Source organism: Bombus huntii, chromosome 8 (genome assembly GCF_024542735.1).
Source record: "Bombus huntii isolate Logan2020A chromosome 8, iyBomHunt1.1, whole genome shotgun sequence".
In the NCBI taxonomy this organism is placed as follows: domain Eukaryota; kingdom Metazoa; phylum Arthropoda; class Insecta; order Hymenoptera; family Apidae; genus Bombus; species Bombus huntii.
In genome coordinates this window covers 1,926,000-1,952,860 of record NC_066245.1, presented here as the reverse complement: position 1 = coordinate 1,952,860, position 26,861 = coordinate 1,926,000, and the positions used below count along the sequence as shown (strand labels likewise).

At 36.6% G+C, this 26,861-nt stretch overlaps 1 protein-coding gene across 4 annotated transcripts in view; it reads right to left on the bottom strand.

Annotated features, from left to right (window-relative positions):
- Positions 1-26,861, bottom strand: part of LOC126868934 (neuronal acetylcholine receptor subunit alpha-7) — a 268,344-nt gene that overhangs the window by 136,719 nt on the left and 104,764 nt on the right. For all 4 annotated transcript variants that reach the window (XM_050624949.1, XM_050624946.1, XM_050624947.1 and 1 more), the window contains exon 5: positions 342-451. In XM_050624949.1, the coding sequence (XP_050480906.1) occupies positions 342-451 (110 nt within the window). The remainder of the gene's footprint in view (positions 1-341; positions 452-26,861) is intronic.

Sequence of the window (26,861 nt, the reverse complement as noted above, 5' to 3'; positions counted from 1 at the left end):
GGGATTTATTTAAAGAATACCCGAATTCACGTTTGATCGAGTTTAGCTTTTACTTTTAGCGAAATAACGAATTTAATCGAAACTCGAAAAATTCTCTCTCATTTTTTCTTTCTTCGCGTTTCATTTTTATTCCGTGGATACTTTGACCAACCGCGAATACTTTAATGAAATAAATTTAACGGCTCGTCGATCGAGTTTTCGTTCGCGGAAGTAACCGAATACGTTTTTAACGAGCAGGCATTCATTGGGGTTTTACTTTGTCACGCGCGATAATTAGGTTTGCCGATCGATTTATCGTGCGAGACCAAATTACCTATGCAAATGCAACAAGATTCTGTTACCTGTTGTACATGAGAATGTCTGGCTTCCAAAGCTTGTTCGGTGTAATTCGAAGGTCCTTCACGCCACCGTACTCGGACTCGTTCCATTGAAGGTTGTAGTCCATCCATTCCTGAAACAATGAACAATTATCGTAAATGGACGAGCTTTGATTATCAGCTACATACAGCCCATCTCCGCTGGTATATTTCATACGTAAACATCTTGTATGTACATTTATCAAATCATCTGATTGGAACTTTCTTCTTTGGGCAAAGAAAAGTAGCAGTTGTACTGTAATTATCTAATTACAGTCTGCGCAGGTGGGTTCTAAATTCTCAATCTGCGGGAATGAGTAATTTTTATATGATTTGATTCTGAGTATGGACGTTGCTACTTTTCCTTTTCTTGGTAATTTACTTTAATTGGTTAGGTTTCAATAATTAAACTAATCAACTTTTCTCACAAAGTTGTTATTTGCAAAATTATTTGGTGTAAATGGTCGAACAGAATTATGTCGTAAATATGTTGTATCCATTGAAGGTGCTTTAAAAAATGCATACGATGCGTTTTCGATGAATTGTTCAGTGCAACTTTTTGCACAGATATATAATATTTCGTGAACGTTAATAATTCATTCCCTGATCTATCGATTATCCAAACACGAATCAAATATCAAATAACAATCTAGATCGTTCAAACAATGTCAACGTGATAATATATGAATTTAATTAACTCCAATGGAAAATCAATCCACGTTATAACTTGTAAATAGAAATTTACAACGGCCAACGTACGTTATAATTTATTTAAAGAAATCACTAAAATTGAATCCTGCCAAAATTGAAAATCCGTTATCTGGGACAACTCCAGCTAGGAAGAATATCAATTTTCCATAGTCTAGCGAGGATAATGAAGCACGAAAAGTCACGAGAACTTCGTTGGGGCATGAAATCGGTAAAATTAATTAATCCTCGTTAGGTGGAAAATTAATTATTCGTGGAGATATCCTTCTTCCAGCGATCTGTATAAAAGGCTTAACGCGGAACCAGCTCGAGCATGGCCAAGTCAAATTCCACGAAGAAACAACGAGTATCGACCGTAAGCTTCGTAATTGAATTTGTCGAACTGTTCGCATGAAACCGTAATAACTTTCATCTTCCTTTGCTTTCGTCGTTGTCTCCGTGGCTGAAGAATGACTCACAAAATAACTAGTCTGCAGGCACGCGCAAAAGTAATCTACAAAGCACCGTGTTCAAGGAGATAAATTTGCCAAGAGCTCTAGAATAACGGAAATCGGTACTAGTGAATTACGGTCTAACGACAAGACGCTTCAAAGAGCTTGGATAATTGTCATCGTTCCTTGAATATACCGTCGTAACGTTGGATGAAGCACTTTAAATGTAAATTGTCTAAACATCCCCTTTGTGCGTTTTTGTTTGCTCCACAGGGAGGAACGAATTTAAGCGGAATGTAATGAAAAATAACGCGACAATATCGAGGTTGAAATGACTGAACAAACAGGTTACCTCGATTGGATGTTTGGATGCTTCTTAGCATGTAAGTTTTCCGTAAAGGAAGATTCCTTGCGAGTTACCTATTAACTTTACGAGTAACGGCGTATACTTTCGGTTGCGCTCTGTCTACTCTATGCGAGAGATATTTATGGCTGACTATACGTCCCTAATACTACTTTGGTCTCCCTACGGTCTTCGAACTGTTGCGATCTAATCTCGCTCACGTTTCAATAAACACGGAAGCTTAACGTTCTAAGGGAAACTTAAACAAGGTGAAGACGGAGAATTACAACTATTTCTTCAAACGTCCTTTAAACTTAAAAAAAAAGTCTCAGCGATCAAAGAACACAATTGAATCGGGAAATAACCCAGAGGAACGTAGCAGGATGAAAACGCAAATCACGCGAGATCATGCGTTATTTATTGTAATATATACTCCCATAGCTTGTTTACCCATTTTGCATTTTGATAAGTATTTCTTGGACTTTGATTGTGATCAGGGAATGGAATAATAGAGGCACACACTCCCAAAATCGTTGCTGGATGAATTTCACAATATGTATATGTTGTACAATAAGCATATTCCTTTTCTTGTCTCAAATCTTCAGGAGACATTGCAATCATAACAGTTTCTTCTTCTAAAGTATCAATATATTCAACAACTCCGCTACCAACTAATTCTTGCCAGCCATCATTATTGTAATCTCTTTCTTTTAACATGTCAATATGTCTTTTCTTTAATAGTAAGGTTTGTCCTTTAACAATTACTAAAGGCCTACTGATTCTTCCTGCATCTGTATATATTCTGATTTCACGGTCTCTAATATCTCTTATCATAGATATTTCTTATATAATGTCCATTTGTCTTCTTAATTTATGTAAAGTAGCCATTAATTGATCTGGGTCTCTGTGAATACCAACCCAACAACCATTTACGAATAGTTTTGTTGCATCAGCTATTGCACTTGGTGCAATTTCTTCTAAATTTCCCATAGACCATTCCTCTAAGAATTCAAAAATTGGTGAAGGTTGAGATCCAACGCTAATGTAAGCCATCAATGTTAAATTTTTTACTAGACCAACTGCAGCACCTTCAGAGGTTTCTGCAGGACATAACATACCCCATAGCGTCATTTATTACGTTACACGATACCGCACAACATCTATCGCCTATATCGGTTCGAATAAAAAGCTACACACCCATCTCTCTAGGTCAGCGTTCCCTCGTTAAATGTACTCCGACAAATTGGATGAATTACGAAGTGCAGAATCAATGCGTGCTCGGCCGGTAAATTGCGGCGAGTTTAACATCAGATTGAGCCGGTGCGCGGCGTCAAAATGAAAACCGCGGCATTACTAAGCCGGGCAAAGGGAGCGGACAGAAGCAAAGAGCTAAGAGTGAACTGCGGCCGGTAGTTGTGTATATTTTAAGCGCAGCGACTTTCGAGGAATGCGCGACCTGGTTTTATGACGGCGGTGTGCAAGCTGCATAGAAAACGCGGTGTTCTATAATGTATACTTCAATTTCCGGGTCCGGACGGCCGAGTCTCGACGTTTGCTCATTAGATTACGCGGCTGAATTGCACAAACGAGGAATTCAGAGGGTGAAAGTTCGCCTTGCCCGTTTGCGTGGGCGCGGCGGGGAGACGCGTCGTGTCTGCTTGGAGATTTTCAAGTTCCTTTTCCCGGCGATTCGACGGCTTCCTGTGAGTCATGGAAACGGGGCGTAACGAACGCTCTTTCGGCGTTCCCCGGTGAAATAAAATTTCGTCTCAACGGCTCACCGAGTGCTTTCTATTTGCTGCCAGCTGGAGCTTCCGCAAGGAGTTCTACGCTTTCGGAGATTAAAGGATCGCTTTCGCTTTTTTCCCTCGCTTTTGTTTCTTTTTCCCTCTTTCTTCTTCTTCCCTTTTTTGGTATCCGGTTTTTATTCCTCGAGAATCATCGAAGGACTTTAACCTTTCGAAATATAATTCGAAATATAATTCGAGATATTAGAAGCCTATCCAGTGGTACGGTGGTCCAGATTTATCTCGTTTTGTCTTTCTCGGAATTAGTTTTTATCTTACTGACGCGTTAGAGGATTAGAACGACGGTCAAATAACGAAATCTTGTTAAGTATAACTTTTTCACATAAATTTTTATCGAATAGTCTCGTTTCCTTTTTGTATAAAATATGCAAAGGTAGGAATCTTTACGATAGCTCCAATAGCTCTTCAAGTTTCTCTCGTAATCTTTCGTTCGCAATTCACATAACTTCTGACCTCGATTTCTTTCGATTATTCCTTTAACGTACCTCGATACAGCCCCTTATTAATTTTTATCGACAAATGGGATTAATATCGCAATAACAGGGATTTCTTAATATTCTTCGAAATCAAAAGATACATAGTTTCGTCATGTGATTTATGAGCTTCGTGCATGACTGTGCTGCATGATAGTTTTGTGTATTGCGATGGAGAAGATAGATGATATTTTTCGTATAAAACGAGTAACGAAAAAGAGTTTCCATATTTCACAAACTTTTGAAAATCAACGCGTAAAGAATTTGGTGATTGATCATTTTCATGACTTACACTGACAAGTTTGCCGTACAATTTATATGAATATATGAATTGTTCATTCGCATATTCATTTATGTTAATTTTATGAAATCGACGTTTTAATAATAGGCGGTACGGAGAAAGTTTTTAGCCGAATTCCGCATTTGAAATTCGTCTTTAGCTGCGATTTTCCAAGATGCATCTATTATTCGATGTCACTTAACTGCAATATACGTTTTCGTGAAAGATCATTTCACATTCATCATAATTACTTCTTTTCTCCTCATCATCGAGCGAAATTGCTTCGCTACAGCCCTGATGAAAGCTGTCTCGCTAAATTTTATATCGCAGATTTTATTTTCCGCTAGTCTCGTTACATTCATCTGCATCGTGTGTCTCAAATTTCCTTGTCCAAGGATATTTTCTGAAAGTCGATTTTCAATTTACTAGTAAACGTCGTAAGCCTTAAACGTCGTATACAAGATCCTTCTGTAATCATGGCAGCGTAGGTAGCAACATTTAACAAAGTATAGTATAATCCCTGTCTTACTTTAGAATCTCAATCCCTTCTTGATTCTTCTCCGAGCACACGCAGGACTAGTCAAAGAAGACCCATCGAAGAAGAAGGGAAAAGAACGCTGCTAACAATATACGAGATTTGTTCGGAGTGTCTTCGTGTTTTCTACTTTACGCTTACCCTTATGCATGAACGCATTTCTTAAAAGAGCACAAATCACTCTTGGAGATAAAGAGAAAATTTCTAATAAATACTTTATCGAGCAAGATCGAGACTAAAAATAAAGGAATCTCGATTAAATCTACGCAATTTTGTAAATGGATATTTACATAATTATTACATACACCCCCGTTTACAAGTGAACGATCGATTAACCGTGATTTTACATTCACGCAGGACGATCCTTTCAGGAGGGTGGTAGGCGTGTCTAAAGTATTTTCTCGTGTTGATCTGCGTATAAAAAATCAGACACAAGTAAACACGAAATAAATGAGAAACACGAACTGAAATAAATTTCGCTTCGATATTTATTCGCGACTTAATTTGTCGATTGCCAAATAGAAAAGTTCGTTTCGTTGTTTTATTTTAAGCTTCAAGATCGCGATTGACGAGTAAATCGTTTTCTTTTAAAGTATTAGAAAACTTCTGGTCTCAGGTGTTTTCCTCTTTTCGTAGAATGCGTCGAAAAACTTTACGAGAAAACGATCGAACCTGAAGGCGGATGATTATAAGGAAGAATATTATAAGTTCGCATACCACGTTCTTGTAACCAAACTTCGGCAGAGTATCAAACGACTTTCATAAAGTTTGAATTAAACGTATCCCTGTGTAACGAGCGGAGAACGTAATTGTACTTTTAATATAAAGAAATTCCTAGGTAAGCACACTTTGAACTAAACTAATTCTTTCTGCAGAAATTTTTCATATCGAGTTTTATAAAACAAAACCGATGCTTTTGATGCATTTCAAATGTAGTCTTTTACATAATTTTATTTACCGTGATACGTTTAAGGAGATATAAACTAACGCTTAAGCAGGCAACGGAACGAGTCCTTTTTCCAAACACTCGAAATAATGTCTGCGTTACACAGCATAGCTCGGGTTACTATGACTCATTGTAATATAATTGTAATATACAATTTCAAATCGTGTCATTAGCACGTGTTATCAGGAGAAACAGCTCCTCGGTGTGGAAAATGTAATGCACCCCTTGGGATTATCTAATTTTAATCCGTTCAAAGTATAATATGCTTCGTGACAAGTATAAAGCGAAATCTCTTATTAAAGATAACGTAGAAAGTAAATGATTACTTTGTTACTCGATTAGTGTGCAAAATTATTTTGTATGAAACGATTATTTTGTCAAACTCCTTCTTAGCATACTTGATGAACGATTAAGGGGATTTTTAATAACTCAAGGTAAAAATCTGTGGAAAGGAACAATGAAAGTAGACTCGCGAAAGAATTCGTGCGAGAGAACTTGCCATAATACTTTTTCCATTGGACGATATTTCTACATTTACGAAGCGCACTAGCACTTGGGTTTGTGGATTATGTGGTCCTAGAAGTGATCAAGTAGCAATGTTACTATCCCTCTCGAGGGCTTACTCGTCCCTCCGGCAGAACGTGATCTTGAAAACTAGTCAGCTAGTGGTTTGGAAATCCACAAATATTCTGTTGGAGAAAGAGAGAGAGAGAGAGAAAGAGGGAGAGAAGAATTTCATAAAGTATTAATTTTAATATCTAGTGTGAAAGTTGTGTTCTAACTTTTCTATATTTAAGTACATACTGTGCTTGAAGCAAATGAATCGACTAATTATGACGTAAAAAAATACTTCAAATGAAATAAAATACGTTGGTAAGGTAGTTTCAGAGTGTAGGAATTCGACTCGCTTAAATCCAGATAACTCGGTTAACCTGAACGTGGCTTGATATAGTTTACGTAGAGAAATATATAATTGCAACAACACTTGTGCTCGATTAAAACGTACAAAAAAGCCGAGATTTCTAGAGAAATTATTGTTCGTGTGAAATTTAATTTCGTCTGAACTCGTGTCGTTTACAAACAAAAAATTTATTGCGTCACTCCTTACCATGTGCACGGTGTTATTTAATTAAAAAATTTCATTAGTTTCCAGAATTTCAGAGCTATGTAGATACAACAAAAATATGATGAATTTATTATTCCAGTATCGTAAAAACGATACAATGGCACAATATCTTGTATATATATATCTATTTTTTTTTTTTTTTAAATAAAGACATTTCAAATTTTTCGAAAGAACGAAGCTTTTGAATGCATTTCCATATATTACGGTCGCTATCGGGAAATGGCTGACATTCATATAGGAAAAAGAGACATATCTCAATCGGATCGGTCTCTGTAAATGCCCATCGTTCGAGCTGCAACGGATTGCCGCATCTATCTTCGGATGACCACAATAGTGGGTGCATGCACTTGACCGGCTCTCTCACGTGCATTAATGCAACGCGTGCTTTCGGTTAAGACTGAGGCTGGATGACGATCTTGCGAGACCACAGTGTTACCCTGAATCTACATCGACCATACTAATCCGGGGAACTCGTCCCAGAAGACCTCGTTTTTCGGTGACGTTGGACTCAATCGGTTCTAGAAGATCGATACCGATACGATGTTGTTTGAAACAGTGTTTCTATTCGAAGTAATCGCAATCAATTTGGTTTGAGAACTACGACGAATAGCGATAAATTCTAGAAAAACGATAGTGAGATTTTGCAAGCTTATTACGTAATTGTAGATAAACATTTCTCTACTATTAATATTCATATTCTATCCATTTGCTATGTAAATCGCGATAAAACGTTAGTAAATTAGTTGAATTAATTGCCTAGGAATTTTTGCCGCTTCTCTTTCCTTCGTTTCAAGAAACGCGTACATCGTATGAAACTTACATGTCGTAATAAAGCTGCCTTTTATGTACCACAATACACAATGGCTAATTTATTACAAACTTCCAATTCAAACCGAAATTAATATATTGTAGAGATTAAACAGCCGATTATTTTAACTGATGCAAGAGACGATATTTTCGAAAAGCATATTGTTCCAAGTCTTTACCTTAATTAGTTTCCACGATACATAATTTCGTATTATTAAATCGTCGCAAATGCATGGGTATGTTGAATGGCGGTCGAAATTCTGGGCGTGACCTACTTTTTTCTTGGAAATACGCATATCTCAGCCAAATAGTGGTGGTACTAGTACTACTACTGCTAAAAAAGCAATGGCCAACGTCTATTGCTGACCAGCGCACAGGTGCTACGCTTAGGGTAGGGCAGTGAATGCATACGAGCGAGAGGTCCGACTGTGCGAGAGAGAGGCGTACAATGAATTATTTGGAATTATGATTCGCTTTAAACGGAGATATCTCGACAACGAGAAGTCGTATCCAAGTAAAACAAAAATTCCCTTTAAAAAGGAAGTTTATTGTTCCTAACGACATAGGTAATTACGCTCTAGAATGTTTAAATTGTAGAATGTTCTAATTTAAAGCGATGGTTAAACCGATAATTGCATACATATATTACATATAATAAATACAGAGAATGCATTTTTCTTGCTTTAATTTACTTTTAATGGCATTCGTAGTTGCGTTGTCGACATTTTCGGCTGTGAGTATAAAATTACATTGAAACGCTGATTAATAATAATTTAGGTGTGAGAGTTACGGCTTTAACCGACATTAACATATAGAACGACGCTTCGATGTAAAATAAAATGTGCGCGGTAATAACTTTCTGCATAAACCTCGTTGCGATTTTCTTGCGAAATTAACGTTTGTTTTCATTGAAATTTATATTTTATAGCGTTACGTATTTGCGGTCGCGCGCGCTCCTACAAATTCTTAATTATAAGTGAAACTTTAAAATTTTAATTTCATAATTATATTTACTTAACAAATATGAAATTAAACATTTGTTACAGTTATCACCTCTGTATAGCTTTACGTAAAAAACTTTACAAATTTATTACACTGTAGCAATGTTTATTGCACGCCATGTTGTATTTCCTATTTTATTTCCTGATAAAAGTTATATGTTTAATATATTTTAAATATACGATGTTGTTACAACGAAGTAAACAATGTCGTGTACACGTATTATTCATACGTGAAAGCAAAGAACATCAAGCAATACGGGCTGTTTTATATTCATGAAAACTAAAACTGTTAAATCATATACACACCTCGTATATATGTATATAAAAAAGAAAAAAGATACATGAGATATTTTCATAAATGATTCATGGAACCTTTAGATATCAGTTATGAAAATTTTAGCAGTTATTAACATGAACAGCAGTTACTACGTATCGATGATCTTTCATGTATAATAAATAAAAGCTGAAAATCCATCATATTATAATATAATTTTCTACTAAAATTTCTCTCAGTTTACGTCTATTTGGAACAATAGAAAATTTGGCAAGATAATCTAGCTTCGTATTTCCAATGCATGTTTCTTACAAAGGAACTCCTTCTGTGAGAAAAGGAGGAATTCCGCTGCGAAATTCCAGTTCGTGCGATAGAGGCATCGATAGAAATCTCACAGAACGATTACGCGTCACGACAGCGCGCTCAGAAGCCGCCAGAAATTATTGATCTTGTTAGGATAATTAGAATTATCGGGTTATGCGGCGAAGGAGATTGCTCTGGCACGGGGTAACTTGTGTGCAGCTTGGTTCAGGATAGATTATGGGCCGACGGGTTTCGGAATGGGTTAGAACGTTGGGACATGCCGTATGTCGCTTGAATTGTTCATTTGACGCCGCCCTGGTCCTTGTTCCTACCTCTGTATATATGCACATATACGCAAACACAGATATACATAGCGTAGTACTCGCTTCTCTGGCCCCTGGATTAAACGCACTCAAACGTGAAAGATCTCTGAAGTTCGTTAATTCGACAAAGACAGATAGGGAGATGGCTTGTTACTTCGGTCGCAAGCCACGGAATTCGCTTGGCGCGATAGAGTCGGACCATCTCACTCGTTGTACGATCGATTGTGCACGTCGATGACAATAAAACGTTATTGGAATTCGAACGAGGGTGGCGAAGCCCGGCTTATAGATTTTGTTCGAGACGAAATTAGTTTTCTTCAGTTTTTGGCAGACTCTAGCTCGCTCCACGTTTTATTGCGCTGATGTTTTGACGAAAATTCGCTGGCAAACTTTTTGGAATACGTTATACGAGCGAAAGTAAAGTAACGGTTCTGAAATAGTTTGTATGCTCTGTGGAAATGGGAAATGAAATGGGACACGGCCATGGCAAAAGAGGAAAATCATCTGCCTTTATGATCATCAAATTGGTAAGTTTACAAAAATTGAAAATTTGTTAGATTAAACGTTTTGACGATGATATTTCGCGAGATGAAAATATGAAAATACATTGAGGATCTAAGATCTAATTTTTCGCGCAAACATCGTTGCTACGGGGTCTCTTATTTTACGATTAAAATAAAAGAAAGATAATGTTCTAAGAAATGTTAATTCGTCATTCGTAACATTTAGCATTTGATTTCGTCTTAAATTTGATAAAAAGTAGCAGATCTCGATAGTCTAAACGGACAACGGACTATTTAGATGTTAATAGAACTTACTCTCATTCTTTCTGATGCGTTTCAATTATTAGTTTCGTGTTAATAATTACGCTAATTGCGTTACAAACAACGATAAACCTCCATTTGGAATATTATCCAACGTATGAGATACGTATTAACGCATTGGCAATTTTGTTTGAATAAAATACTATTCTTAGATAACTGAAATTCGCTCTCATTTCATTTACAAATTATGCATTGCTTTTTTTTATTTCATAGGATATTTTCAAGCATATGGTCAACTACGATCTATGTCATCTCAACGAAAATATGATTCTAAGTAAAATTTCTTTACTTCTCATTCTAAACGGAAAAAATAGCATGTTTGCTATAATTCTGCGTTTCAGAAATTATTTACAACTACGCTTTTACTAGAACTTTCTCACTTAGAGTTACATTTCCTCGAGAAATTTCAATCCACCGTACTCGTGTTTGAAAATATCCTGTACGTCCATCTGATTTCTTTCTCATCTGGTCTTTATGGCGCGCTGAAGTCCTACAGCTAAACAGAAATATCGTTGAATGACTCAAGACCAGGTCTTTTAATTAAAGTAACGTACCGACAGAAATAGCCGGATCCATTTCGTTGGAACAAAGCCGATGAAAAGAAACGATAACGACCTGGTAGCAATATCATTGTTGCAAAGCTAACACGGAGGAACGATTCTCCCGAGCCATTTTAAGGTCATCGGAAAGCTTCTCCCTCGATCTCGGCGATTCCTCCGCTTTTTAAATTATTCGCGTCACGTCTGACAGACAGACGTTCTCCTCGAATTCGGTCGTACAAACAGTAGTCTCATTGAAATCTCGTGATTATTGTTCAGTTTATGAACGAAATGTCTGAAATGGAGAGCGAATAGTGAACGTTAAACGAAAGTAGAAATAGATAAAAGTAGAATTGAATGTAAAAATTATTGTGCGAGCGAGTACCAAAACTCGAAAGTCAAAGTTATTTTAAATTTGTACGTTGTAATAATATTCGTTAAAATATAACGAAGAGTTACTATTATAAAAGAATACGATAATGCGTATTCTATGGACGGTTTGTAATTATCTAAAAATCGATGCTTCATGCTCATGTACCTTAATTACTAAAATCTGTAAATACGTCTTATTTCATTTATAACATAATTTTTGTAAGGATGTGAAGGGAGCGGAGAATCCGAGAAATCACGCGTTAAACAAAATCACATGTTCAATCAAGCGGTAAATAACGGATGATAAAGTCGAGAATTCGATTTAACTACGAAAGAAAGTCGTATCTTTTGTTTCGGTTATTTATCGTATACCGGGGCGCGTTTATTTAGACGTCGAACGATCGTTTCCCGTCTTCCTTTGAATTTGCAACACCTGTGACCAATGTTTGTCCGGTAATGTCATCGATAGCGTGGATGTGGTACACTTGACTGAATGTCTCCTTGATAACACGCGCGAAACCGAATCTTGCCACTAATTGCGCGGGATCATAGCCAACGTAGCGTGAATTCTTGAACGTATCAGCGTGTGCACGTTGACAGGTAGTACGCTAGTAATATCATTCGCCTATGTTCGGATATTTGGCAGAGATCATGCTTCACTTGATATATATGCTTGTGAAAACGTGTTATCAAGGAAGATCAAAGGATCGGTGTCACAGATTAAATTTCAACATTAATCGATCGATGATTTTCATATCGGAACTACAACGATACGTTAACTCGTATTTCCTATTTTTCAATTGAAAGCAATTTTACATTTTACCACGTTTTCGATCAATCGCGCGACCAGAATCGCCTCTTTATTTGGTATTTCGTAAATCGAAATAGCATTCGAACAGTTCAGCTGGTCGAAACATTGTCGAATAATTAGCCGCTGAGATAAATGACTATTTTTATACGGTTAGTACCAGCTGCGATTATTCTCGAAAGTAATATTCATCATCATCGTTCATCATATATGTCTTCGACTTCAAATCCTAAATTAGTTTCAAAGTTTCACTTACTCAGCAAATGATTAAGGGAGGAAATCAGTCTTTATCTATTAAATGGCCAAAATTCCTGGAGAAGTGCACTTTTGATACATGAGTTTAGCGATGTTCGTGGTAATTAATGGTACTAGTTAGTTCATAGTTAGGGTTAGATACATTTAATTTAATTACCGTAATTAACACACTGGTTATATATGTTATATATATATATAGTAATAACGAATCAGTTTATGCTAAATAAATACTGGCAGAGGAAGAAAGTAAAGACAAAGAGAGGTATAGATTTCCTTTTTCTGCATTTAAGTAAATTACTACGTATTTGCAAAACTACTTCTTTTCTGAGAGCACCTGCACTAGTATTATATATTTTCGCACGAAAGCATATCGTGTTTTGTCTGAAAAAAAAAAACGGTCGCTTTTCGATGCATTAGTCCGACGGCTACTTTGCACTTTTCGAGAACACAAAAGCTGCATCGAGCTTGAAACAGTCTAGCTGTGTTGGTACGGTATATTTTAAATCCGGGTGAAATTATGATATTTCATTAGTATTTTAAAATAAGAAAACATTAATATTTCCTTATGTTTCATATATTACGTTATAAATTGAATGCTACGCGTCATGCTTCTGGGAATTCGCGACCAGCTAGCGAGACAAAGCTTTGAAGGCTTAATGGCCAGCGACCGAGGAGGCGTGGAAGGGATGATAGAGACATTCAGTTGAGAGAAACATTTATGTTTCCTTATATTTCATATATTATAAGTTGAACACTTCGCGCGTTACTCCTGAGTATTGACGGCCAGCTAGCAAGACAAAACTTGGAAGGCTTAGTGGGCAGCGAGCCAAAAGGGGTGGAAGGGACAATAATGGTCGTCAGATGACGAAACAGGTCGAGAATATTTATATAGATTCGTTAAAAGCAAACGGTGGAACACATAAAGTGTGCGCGAACGTAGATTTTTTAAATCCGTGTACACGTTCGGACGAACGTACAACGTAAAGTTACTTGCCCTAATTCGATGCGTACTTCCCTTCCTTTAGATTTTTCCTTTCCTTTTCCAAGATTTCTGATGACTTCCTATTTGTATACACTTCGATAGAAATTAGTCGCAATACAACTGACGACTATATGGTGTCAAAATGTTACATAATTTTCGCAGTAGGATATCACGCCTCCAATGTATAAAATTCACAAATTTATTATTTTCCGTGTTTCAGGCACTTCTGTGTACCTTTGTTACAGATATTACCATCCTATAATTCTTCATGAAGTATATGCGCATAATGATGTTGATGTTAATATTCACCTATGCAAATATACGACGTGCAAACAAGCAGGGACGAGTGCAATCTGCGTTATAACGGTCGCAGACGTTCCGTCTATTAATTGTAACATTTTAGCACCAGTATCTTTGAAGGTTTGTCCATGTAAATTAAAAAAGAAGCTTCCCAGTTGCCGCGCCATTTGCTTGCGTCCAGAATTATAACTCAGAAAGCATTTGTAACAGATCTGTAATGAAATTGAGTAGGAAGCATATTTGAAAATAAACAGATCCACAAAATGTTTTTAACGGGACCAACGGGAGAACATACCTCGCAAGATGCGAAGGAAACCATCCCGATTGGTCAAGCAGTTTTGGACAAACCAACGAAGATACATAAAAAGGAAAGGGAATGGAAATATACTCGTCGAATTGAGATATCTTCCTTTTTTTCCGAAGTCGATGCGATAGGGAGATTTTAACGTTTATTTTATTCTAATAAATTTATATATCGTAGCAGAATTTATAATTATCTGGTGGAACGTGGGCACGAAGGGTATAGCGTATTTCAATTTTTATTATTAAAAGAAAAATCTAATATTGAATCTGATCGTCTCAAATATAGTGAAATCATGGCTATTGACACGTAACCATTGACCACAATTGCGAAAAAATTAATTAGAAAATTTTATAACTAAGTTTAACATCCTCACCCCAGCTTGTTAATTATCCCTCGACGTATCGATAGATCGATGATTGTTTAACAACACGTCACAGCGTCTAACGTCATTTACTTCTCTTCATTTCATCATATAAAGATTGTCATCGTCACACTTGTACAAAAGAATCTTGACACCATATTTCTGATCTATCACATTTATCTGTACAAAAACGTGTAGAGTAGTTAATACAGTCTTTTCATATCAGTGAATCTACATTTTTGAGTTAATATTTTTTACTAGTTATTTATACCATTAAAATTTCAGTTTTTCGATCAAATCTATTAGGAACCTACGTATGCTAATCTTCAAAAATGTTTCATATAGTTGAATCGACATTTCTTGGAATTGTACCACACGTCACGTTAGTTACATATTATTATTACCATCGATGGAACTTCGATCGTGTCATAAATCTACGACAACGAAGACTATCCATTTGTCGAAAAAGTGATTAATAGCGACTACCATAAGATAGAGCCAAAATCCATTTCGAGTAATGTGACTTTCGTTGGACGTAAAATGTAGGAATAATACGCCTATAAATCCGCATCCCCTTATGTGCTAATAAAAAAATATTCTGTTCCTGGAATAATAAAAAAAGGACACTAAAACTTTATCTAACATCTAATCTAAAATTACTTAACAATTATTTCCATACTTATTTAATTTAATAAAAATTAAAAAGAAAAGCACATACCCACATTTTTAATTTCTAGATTCTTTTCTACAATTTTTGTTGTTATACATAGGTACCAAAATGATTAATGATGTTTTATAACATAGTTTGACTACACGCTACAACCTACGTATTTTGTGCATGTATTTCGTATTTAATAATGTGCAAGTTAAATTAGCTGATGAAAATTTTGCCTTGCTTTTTGACTTTGACCATCAGATAACTTGCTATCAAACTACAAATTAGTTGAAAATCAACTGCTTTGTAGTACGAAATACAAATTAAAATGAAATATTTTAAAATTACATAACGACCAAAATTGTTCTGGTTTACCCACAACTCAACGATACCAAACGATGGTTAACGCAATTAACATTAATCACTTACAATTATTTCACCTTCGCACGCTTCTTTCGTTTGCTCCTGAATAAAATTTCTCTTCTTTCTCTCTCTGTCTCGGCTTAGTTTATTTTGTCAATAAGATCTCATCCGGTTTGCACAGGAATCCGATGCTCCGAGAATGTAATTGGGAAACACCAACAGCTATCAGCCCGCGAAATCGGTAGCCACTCGGAATCGTACTTCGCAAGAGAGAAGCCAAGTTAAAGTTAATTAACTTGGATACAACGACGTAACTTTAGGGAAGCACAAAATATTCATTGTTTTAGAATAAGTTAAATACGAAAGGACGCCGTATGAAGTCGGACGCGGATTAACACGCTCTTCGATAGAATTCTTCAATCATGAGAGGAGAAAAATGCAATTTTCGCAAGCGTAGGCATATCAACGTTCAATATCATTTTTCTTCTTTGTAATATCCTAGAAATTTTGTTTGTAAATCTCTTCCAAACGTGAAGTTTCAAAGCGATAATTTTATTGTGAATGTTAATGACAGATGCCGATGAATGCGTGGTAATTATACCAAGTTAACACGCTCAATGCGACTAAAGATTTAAGCGGTTCTAACAATGTCCTCTCGTTTCACGATACCCTGGCGACTCTTAGCACATTCTCAGGCGATTTGCTACATCCTTTTACATGCATGAATGAATCCGCCCTTGCCTATTCACTCTCATCAGGCTATTTTCCAAATAATCCATGCACTCCATCCCTCGCAGCGACGGCTAACCAGGTGGTTCTCCCTATGGGACTAGTTTCTTTCGCTCGTTGACTATTCTCGCTTTTACAATCTCATTTTAAAAGGAAATTGTTTTACGATATGGTATCGACTATCGTGGTTAACAATGTCCTCGCAAACTATTATGTTTAACGCTCTGAGATTAAACCGTTAATTAAGTGATAAAAGCACAATTATTCTTTATATATGTTATTTATATGGTGTACCGCAATTCCTTCATCACATTCGTTACCTTCGGTTTTAGAGTAGCCGTTAGACGCAACACACGACGGAGTAATTTATTAATACGTTGAACGTATCCACATCATCCATTTAAGCCTCCGTAAATAAATTGGGTCGTCAACAACTCGAGCGAAGTTTCACCCTTGAAATTTTCTCCCCCAAATATTTATTTTTACTGTAAAAAAGTTTCGAAATTTTGACCCATCGAACGATCGTATAACGTGATAGAAAAGTTTATAATTATGCTAAAATTTGCTAAGTGTTCTGGAAGCCTAGAACGGAAATAATCTAAGAAGAATAAAGAAATATTTTTACTTATGCCGCGGTTAAGGGTAACGTCCTGTTTCGTCTAAACAGATAAAACTTTACAAATCATTCACAAGAATGTTTATCAATAACAGCATATAATTTTGAAGCAATAGACGGTGCGTAACGAGCGTCAGATACGAAGTATAAACATACTGGATATGATAGTAATGTTTGTAACAATTACTACGTTCAACGTTTTTATGAAAAAGTGCCAAACCCTGTGTGTTTATTCAAACAACTTTATTTCTTGATCGCTTTTATGAGAAATTTCTCATTTGAAAGATCATCCAAATTTCTTTTATTTTAAAAGGGTAAAGGTATTTACGATGTACATATTATTTCGCGTAACTAGTTGAGAAACGAGGATAATGTACAAAGCTCGAAATCGGGTAGTTTGTCATTTTTCTGTAGAAGCTTGAATGCCGAATTGCTGAGATCGGTGAAAAAATTGAAAGCGCGGGGAAGAGCCGTAAGTGAAATTCAGTGTAGACGGTTTTAATTCAGGCGGTGAGTCTGAAAGTCTCCTATCGATGTCCGCGAATTTATCGATGTCTTAGAAAAATTGACTACCTCTCCCCTCCCCTCCCTTGGTTCACGGTGAATTACAGCTTTTTCAACGGAACAAATATTTGAGGAATTCGCTTCCCTCCGTTTTAAGTAATCATTGTTCCCTTCTATTTGCGAGCAAAAAAGGGTTTCTCATTTTCCAGCACGCTGTTTTCCTAGAAAGGTGGTTTTCCAGAACGGAAATAAATCTTGGTTATCGCCGTATTTATCCATCCAAACAGAAACTTTCCGATTTATTCTTCTTATTTCTTAAGAAAGATTTCTTTCTATGTGTGTACATACATTTCTAACATTATTATCTATTTTTATTTCGCTAAAACTCTGTTATTCTTTTTACATTCGCAATACTTTTTCATAGATCGTCAAAATATCGCCGTAATAAAGTGAATTATCGTTCTTCGTATATTACATCGTGGAACGTATTAATTCGTAGCAGAAAATTAAATGAAAATGTATTTAACACAGACAGACGGAAAAGTAAGAATCGCCGTAAAAAATAATATATTAAGAGCGAAATAAATAAAAAATCAATTACGAATTAATCGAAATATTTGAACTGTACATTTCACGATACTGTCTATCTTTCAGGAAATTTTAATTAATAACTTGTATTAAACGGTAGAGCCAGATGTGAAGGGTCCAGAAATTATTGCATGGAAACATAAAAGCAGCATTTCTGTGTATATATTAAATGAACGACTAGGGCACTGTCAATAGCCACCGTAACCCCATGACAGGACGCAGGAGTATATAATTTGTGAGCACGAGAGATCCACTTCTCGTTGGACCTCGACTCCCGGTTGACCTGAACAATCACCTTGTTAACCTCTCAGTTATTCAGATGAGTGGTATGCACGGACACTTGAGAGGACTTCCCAAGTTGGAATTATCCACTGATTCGATGGTGATGTTACCATCTGCTTCATACTGCTTATAGATCGATCCAGCAAATATATTACAAACAAGTAAATATAATTCAATGGAACGATAATAAAGTACGAAGATTAAAACGACGGATAAACTCGATTCACAGTAATGCAAAATGCAACAATCTATGAAATATTTTCATACAAGATTAAGTTGGTGTATTAAAAATGCAAGGGCTCCAGTGGCTCTCTTAGAGTACACCTGAGACTAAAAGCACGAAATATTTCGTATCGCTACTTATATTCTGCTCGTTTTCTTGAAGCAGTTATTCCACGATCTTTTTTCGAACACGTATCGTTTTACGTCCGATCTAATTTACAATTTACACGTATCTATATATACGTACGTAGAACGAATATTTCCAAATTATCTGATATAGTTATAATTTATAGTCATCGCCATGCATTACGTGCAAAATCTCTGAACTTGGGAAGAGTTTCAACCATAAGAAAGATGATGAGAAGCAGCAGCGCTTAAGATTCTTGCGCCCTGAAAATCAACGTTAGGAAGTTCGCGAGCTCTTACCCAACGCTATTTCTCTAATCTATTAACGCTGTCGAAACAAAAGGAAGGACGGGATCGTAGCATCTAGCGACGCTAATGTATGTATCTCGTAACTGATCACACAATCCTCCTTCTGAACTATGTATACGACCGTATAATTCAAAATTCTATACATTGTATATTGTATATCCGATACCCTATATTCCAAACCTACGTATATTATTTAACATGAAAAGCAGAAAGTTAATAATTTCTCAAAAAAAAAAAAAGAAGGAGATGTAACATGAAATAACGAGATGAAGAATGAACAAAATAATAATACGAGTGAGGAAATAAAATCATATAGAATAATGGCTAATACATATTACGAGACACAAATTACAGAAAAGTTTTATAAAAAATAATCTTTGGTATAGTTTTTTATATTTTTTAACAAAATTACATATTCCATTTGCTAGCATTAGTTCGGGCAAAGCAAAGTCATACGAGATGGGCTCGTTTTACTGGAAGAGTGCAAAGCAAAGAAACGTCAAGTAAGTTTATTAACTATCGATACATGCGCATAAAAACGACGTATATGTATATGTATATGTATTCCCTTTAAACGTTACGATCTCCTGTCGAACTCTACAAAGCAAATCGATGTGCATATTCTCTAGCAGCCACGTTATTATGCGTGCATACGTAATTTCGCGGTAATAACAATGCAATGCTCTATTAGCTTCGTCAAATACCATCGTTAATGTATGCATTTACGATGGACAATACATATAGCTTCGAACGTCTCTTAACTTACCACCTGATTCTGCTAAGCTATGAATTTTAATAAAGACCGTGTACAATTAAATATGTAATTCTTCGCTATTCTTTGAAGGATTTCGTTCATAAAATGTGTGTCCCAGAAATGGGGGAGATGAAGAGGTGGAAGAAAAATGAAACTTTCGGACTGCATCGTGTGAAATATTACTTGTATGTGTAATAATTCCTCGATATCATATCTTCATCGTGCTAGTATTTTCAAAAATATGATATATTGCATCTTACAAATCTCTAATCTATTCTTAAATATAATTTATGTTTTGAAATAAGAAATTCGATTCAGAAATATTTGAAATATAATAAGATTTACAAATTCTATCGGTATAGCAGATTGATTTTTATCTTTTATTATTAATTTCGAAAAGTGATCAGCAACGATAAAATAGCATTGAGTGTAAGATTAAAGGAAACAAAGAGGTTAATATTCCTCATTCCGTAAATTCAAGTAGGTACGAATGTTAATGAAAAATTGTACATTTGCATCTTACTGGAAATAATTAAATTAACCAAGGAATATATGTATGTTTGTAATCAAGATTATGTAAATGAAACGGAGTGCGCTTACAGTTAAATTTCGATGGCTGCCGCTTCTATTTCGAAGTGCACAAAGTTTAACGAAATTATAAGGCGGGACAGTTGGCGATTAAGTACAATCAACTATGGATCCGTACAATTATGAACAGATAGTACAATCTCCAGAAAGCAATAAACAGTACATATTGGCAAAACTTTATTCTGCCTGCGAATTACAAAAAGACTTTATACAATTTTGGATGAAACTGCAGAAAAGCCACGTTCTCCCCGATCTTGTTGAATTTGAATCTGAATTTCAATTTGAATGATGATTTTGAATATGTTGTAAAGTATCAACATTTTGAACAACATTTTCCAGTACATGTAACTATCGGTCAGCCACAGTTTTCGAGATATTCGCAAAAAGCTATCGATTCAACTATAGCGAATTCTGCCTATAATTGTGCGACCACGGCAGCGTATGCATCTGTATTAGTATCATTAGTTGCCAGCGACTGGATAGAATGACCTGGTCGGGACCTATCTTATCTTCTGTTTATGTACACAGACAAGGGTAGGTGAGGTTGGGTAAAGCTCCGTACACAACTGCATATGCGAGACTGTAAGAAAAGTCTGTTATCGTTCAGTTGAAAATGAATATCACCAGTGTATGTATTGGGTTTGGGTTGGTTTCGTCGATCCGGCTGCCACACGGCGGCCTTGAAAGAGTAGATTCTTCTATTTCGTAAAGTAATATCAATTATTCATTCCCATACTATTCCTGGAATTAATTTGTTATTATTTTACGCAGGCGTTATGCCTCGAAACGCTCGGATTGGGAAAGCTAACCCAAACCTAATACATCGACGATATTTTTAATAACCCAGATATTAACTCAATTTCTAATTGGATTAAAACAGACGTATTTCTTACAAAAAGTTCCTTGCGTACACAGTTGTGCACGGGACTTTAAGCTCGCCTAACTCTCATTTACGTGTATACCTGTATACTACAAACAAAACATAGGCAGCGGGCAACTAATACTAACGCGTGCACTGTTACAGATGCAAAATTATAAGCAGAATTTACTGTAATGGCATCGCTAGCTTTTTGCGAATATCTCGGATACTACGATTGTATAGTCGACCGATAGTTACACGCACAGGAAAAAGTTGTTCGTAATGTTGATTTCTACGATATATTCAAAAATCACAGTTCCACGCAATTTTGAAACTTATCTGATTAAAATTAAGTTTCAGGATAAACATTGAAAATCATTATAACTTTTTAAATATCTCTAAATAGTATGAAATAAAATTGCCTAATTTCGAGAACCACCGGACGTATTCTTCACGCGGTTTTCACCATTTCAAAGAGCGTTTCTCGAGTCAGGTTTAGGCGTGTGAAACCTATGACAAAAGGAAGCAGGAGTCAGCAGGATTCAGCAGGAATCAGCAAAAGTGGAAAATATGAACCACAGACAATTTACGGATATTCGCAACGCAATAGCGACCTTCTTCACTGTGATCGTGTTTTGTTTAGAATCGCTGCCACGATATTGCAGCGAGGCAATATAATGCCCTCTCTGAGCAATATCTTTCTCTTTTCGGTGCGCGACATGTCGGAAATTTCACAACTTTGCTGTGATGTTTCACCAACTACCGAACGTTTACCGAGCCAGTGGAAATTCATCGACAGCTACGTTATTAAAAAAGATTATCGTATAAAGTGCCTGACAAAGGCCGGATATACCAGTTAGTTTCAAATAAAACGAACTCTCGAGTCAAGTTTGTGCGAAGTTCGTTATAATAACATCCTCTCTATAGGTGGTTCGCGCTATCGTCAAATAACTTGAGAACTTCTTTCGTTCTAAAAACGACGGATCTGTCTGCATCTCCTTACGAGGCAATTTTGCGATTTAACGCTCGTGACGTCGGCACAAAGGTCTCCTCGGTGGCTTTTTAAAAGCATTCCTTTGAAATTGGCGTTAAAACGCGATCGAAATTATTCACGTCACGAAACGCTAAACTTTAATTGCCGCTATAAATATCAAACATTATCGAGGATGCATAGAAGATAAACCGTTACAACGATAAGGGAGATACTACTCTATTCATTTATGCGTCGTAGGAAGTTATTTGTAAAAATTGCATATTTATGGAATATTTGAATATCGTAAAGAGACACGCTTGAAGTTTCGCAAAAAATTTCGCTTGATTCGTGAATTCGGTTTCAGTCTGTTAAAAATTATTGCACGGACTATACTGTCAAGCGTAAGTATACTCGAGCAAAGAGTGACAATTTCGATAGTGTACAACAATGGAAGGCAACTATCAAAAATTAATAAGAACAGGTGGTGTAATTACTGTAAACTACTTAAATGTAATTTCACATACAGTAACTTAACGCCATGAAAATGTATTAGCTTTGTGGGTAAAGATTCCCCCATAATCTTCCGACATTAAACGCGGCTCGAGGAGACATAATGCTAAATCTTCGGACATTCCACTGCTTGGCACTATGCTCTAGAATTTAGAATAAACAATTATAGCATAGAACTCCGATAATCCGCGCTAACGAGATTTCACCAGCAGATTATCGGATATTCTCGACTATTCGGTAATGCTCCTGGAATATATCGACGTGAATTTAGGGTCCTTTGCAAGTGAACCCGCTTCTGTGAACGATATTTCTAACTACTTAGCATACCGTGGTGAGTATAATTATTAAGCTCTTTGGAATTGTATTCAGGGGCTTATTTTCTTCCGTTACGTTTAAGAAAGGTAACCACTCCTTTAATTTTGGAGACAGTACGAATTCTCGATGAAACGTATATGTGCGGGTAACAGAGTTTCGAGCATTAGAAGCGAACTGTGTGACTGAGATTAGGGTGCGAAAAGAGAGTTCGCAACAAATCAAGCTTCTAGACACGACTGAGAATATATTCGAGAAATGTCCGCGCCTCACTGAATAAGCGAGTAAGCGAATAAAAGGGAAATAGTGTCGTGGGATAAAAGGTAAAATAGAAGTGCGCATCAAGTAAGAGTCGAAGAGTAGAAATGAAAATAAGAATTTGTCAAGTATAGTATGTGTTGCATTATATATACAATAAATATACGTACATTTGCATCTATTTATTTTAACAAAATATTGGATAAAATATCGTTCACTTTGGTTTATCCTTCGTACGACATTCTATACTTTAAGAAGATCATTTTTCTCAGAAACACGCTTTGCGTAGTATTATAAAAAGTTTCCCTACTAATAAGGACTATTTCCTAAAATTATTTACTTTCTAGACGTACCAACTTTCTATTTCAGATATCGAGTAAATATTAAATTCGAATTACTAAAAACCTTATTAAAAGTTCAAGTAGCTTTTGTTTCATCAAACACGTAATCTACTTCCGATTCTTACAATTACATTAAAAATTTGCATTCATAGCAACATTTCGTTCGCGTTACATATTCATCCAGTCAATCTAGTTTCAAAGTTCCGTAATACTTCGTGTTGTAACAAGAAACTGCTGCCAAACTATACTTTGCTATTCCTAGTCAACTCCGTTTTCCAACGTTTTGCTTAAATTCTAACAAACTCTTCGTATTATCCGAATTAGCGTTTCAGTTTAGTTCATTGAACCAATTATAAGACCAACACGAGAATCACAGCATACGAGAGAAACATAGAGATGCACAAACTCAGGAACGTTTTACTTCATTCTGCGTCGATTAATCGATCTTCAAATTATTTGGTCACTAATCGCTTTTGAAGCGACGTTCGGTTCACTGGTACGTTTGTACCACGTTCGTTGCAAAAGAAGATCTTCAGTTCACGAACAATTTGAAATTGCATGCTCCAAGCTCCATATTACGAGTTGCTAACGCTCGATTTAAAACATGAAATTACAAATAGCGACGAAGAATAGAGGAAGTTGCTGATTTTCAGCGCTACAAGCTTGTTTGGTGAAATCGTCTAACGAAGAACTTCCGCGGTGGAAAATGGCTCAAGATAATCGGAAGCTACATGTCGGGATCGTCAAGTACGATGTTACAGCGGTACTTTCGGCCCATGGTAAATTTGGCGAGTCGTTAAACACAGGACGATCGAGATTATTGTCCTATCGTTACAAAGGGCCGAGTATAAAGCCGACCACGGCCCCGTGAATGCCACGTAAATCTCGACGCGACGCCTCTTAGCTTTTGCACCGACTGCCTGTGTTGCCGCTTTATTTGGGTGGATCTGTTGTGGTTCCGAGAGCCAATTTATCCTTGCTGCGCATACGTCTGCGATTTCGTTACACGTTGACGGGCTAGCAGGTCGAGATATCGACCTATTTTGCCAGCAAAAGCGAAAAAGTTCAGCTTTTTTCGTCACGTACAGAACACCATTTGCGAGTTTCATATCTCAAGCTTAATTCCACTTTGCTACCAAAAAAAAAAAAAACTGGACTTCTTTTTACCCTTTGCAATTGGACTAAAATAATTGAAAAGCTCGTAATAAAAATGGCTTTTGCTCCTGTTTGTCTTCCCTCTGGAGAGCGTAAGAATACTCTGGCATCTTTAAATCGAATATACTTCAACAAATACGTTCCAAATATTTTATATCGTTTAAATTAGTTTCAATCTAAATGCCAAACTTGCGTTTTTAACGCAAAATGTCTAGTTCGTTCTCGTCTCTAACATCGAAGCTCTAAACAGAAATGTAGTTAATGCCTCATGGTAGGATATGACGCTAAATCTCGAGAGAGGAAGACAAAGCATAAATTTATTATGTATCCTTGAGGGACGCCATAGACTTTATGATCTTGGTCTCTGAATCTTAATACGTTATAACAGTTGAGAGAAACATATCAAAGTTAAACTGCACTTTGAGCCCAGAACGAGTAAAGCAATATTCTCGTAGGCATATGACTTTTGGGATATTACGTTTCTTATAGTAAATGCCGTTTAATTTCCCACTAATTTACAGAAATACCTCGGCCATGATATTTCATTACGTTACAACGCTATCGCGTTAATAAGCTGTAAAAATGATATGTTCTTCGCAATTTTCCCTTCACGTCGGACGAAGATCTTCGTTAAAAGGCTTAATTAAGTCAGTGGAACGTACGAAACTGTTGAACAAGCGTTACAAACACGCGGAACGAGCGTATCTTCGTCCTAGATTATGGAGCGCCAGAGAAATCGGAAAGTAATTTCGCTTCTACGTAGTATAAGTAACGTAGCTCCTTTGAACTTGTTACCAAGAGATCTGGCGGATTATTCGTGAAAGGAAATGAAATAAAAATTTCATTTCACGCGTATACGAACTTGGTTTGTCCACTAGCAAATTACACTTCTAGCACCTTCGACGTAATCGAAAGAACCAAGGCACGAGATATATTTTAAATCGACGAGGATCGTCGATTCGAAAATTTCTCGAAAATTTAAATACGCCATAGTGATTCGGAATGGTTTCTGATCGAGTATGCTATTTTAACGATTTATGGAATTACTGAGAGAATTTTTTCCATTGGAATAGCTATTTCGTGAACGTTGTGCATTGACTCGATATGCAGATGCTTCGGGAAATCTTCCAAAGCGTTCGACTATCGTTTCGATGATCTAAAATGTAAAGAATGGTCGCTTTGATCCGGTCGCCGTAAAACGAAATTTCATAGATAAAAGGAGAGCTTCCGGGCTGTAAGGTGTACCTTGTGGAAAATTTCTATTCTTCGGCACGATTTCTCCCTGAAGAAGAGAAATAACTGTTGCACAAGAAATTTGAATATCAATTCTCGCTGATATTTGCTTACTTCGGAAAGTGGTAATTTGTTTAAGATTATAGAGAAATTCTCGCAAGTAGTACGTTTATTCTTCAAATAAGTATTTCGAATTTACATTTCACAATTGTTACATGAATTCGTCGCGCGAATAGAACTCTTGAATTCGAACCTGGTATTCTTAATATCGATAATGAATCTGTCACGCGCGAGAAATGCATCGAAAAATTCAATTTACGAGACGAGCCTTATCGCGGCCAAGTTGTCGCTAATGAATTTACGCAGAGGTAGTACAATGAGATCTCTGGTTGCAGAGAAGTGTCCCGACCGTACCGCGGAAAGGACTCGTTGGAAGTTCTCGCCCGGAGGAAAAAAGTCGAAAAACTTTCTGCTACGGACGATAAAGAGAGATCTGTCGTGAGTTCATACCCGATGGTGCTGCGAGTTTCGACGCGAGTGCCTGTAAAACTCGCGAGGCGTACACTTTTTCGCTTAATACTTGCGGATTAGTGTCCTCGTAACGACACTTTTCTCTAGCAGACACGTCGAGAAGCGTAACGCTGGTTCCTAGCACGAGGCTGAATTTAGAATTTATGTGGGAATGTGCCGCGCTTAGGGGATGAACTCCGCGACCAGCGCGCGTGTAACGTGTGCGAATAAAGATGCATGTGAATTTTGGAAAAATGGAAAACCGGTTGAGAATTTTCCTGGAATCGTGCGCGAGAAGGGTAAAAGGCCGCGCTGAATTTTCGAGTGTAACTGGTAGCGGAAAAATTTATTATTTCCCGTCTCGGGTGATTTCGTAAAATGTTTTACTGAACTTGGGAAGAGTGAAATTTTGCATTTACAGGAGAGAAGATTTAGCGTTGGGTATCGCGCAACTTTTCGATACGTGCGATGGTGATTTTCAATTTGATGTTAATCCCTTTAGTAGATTTTCGCAT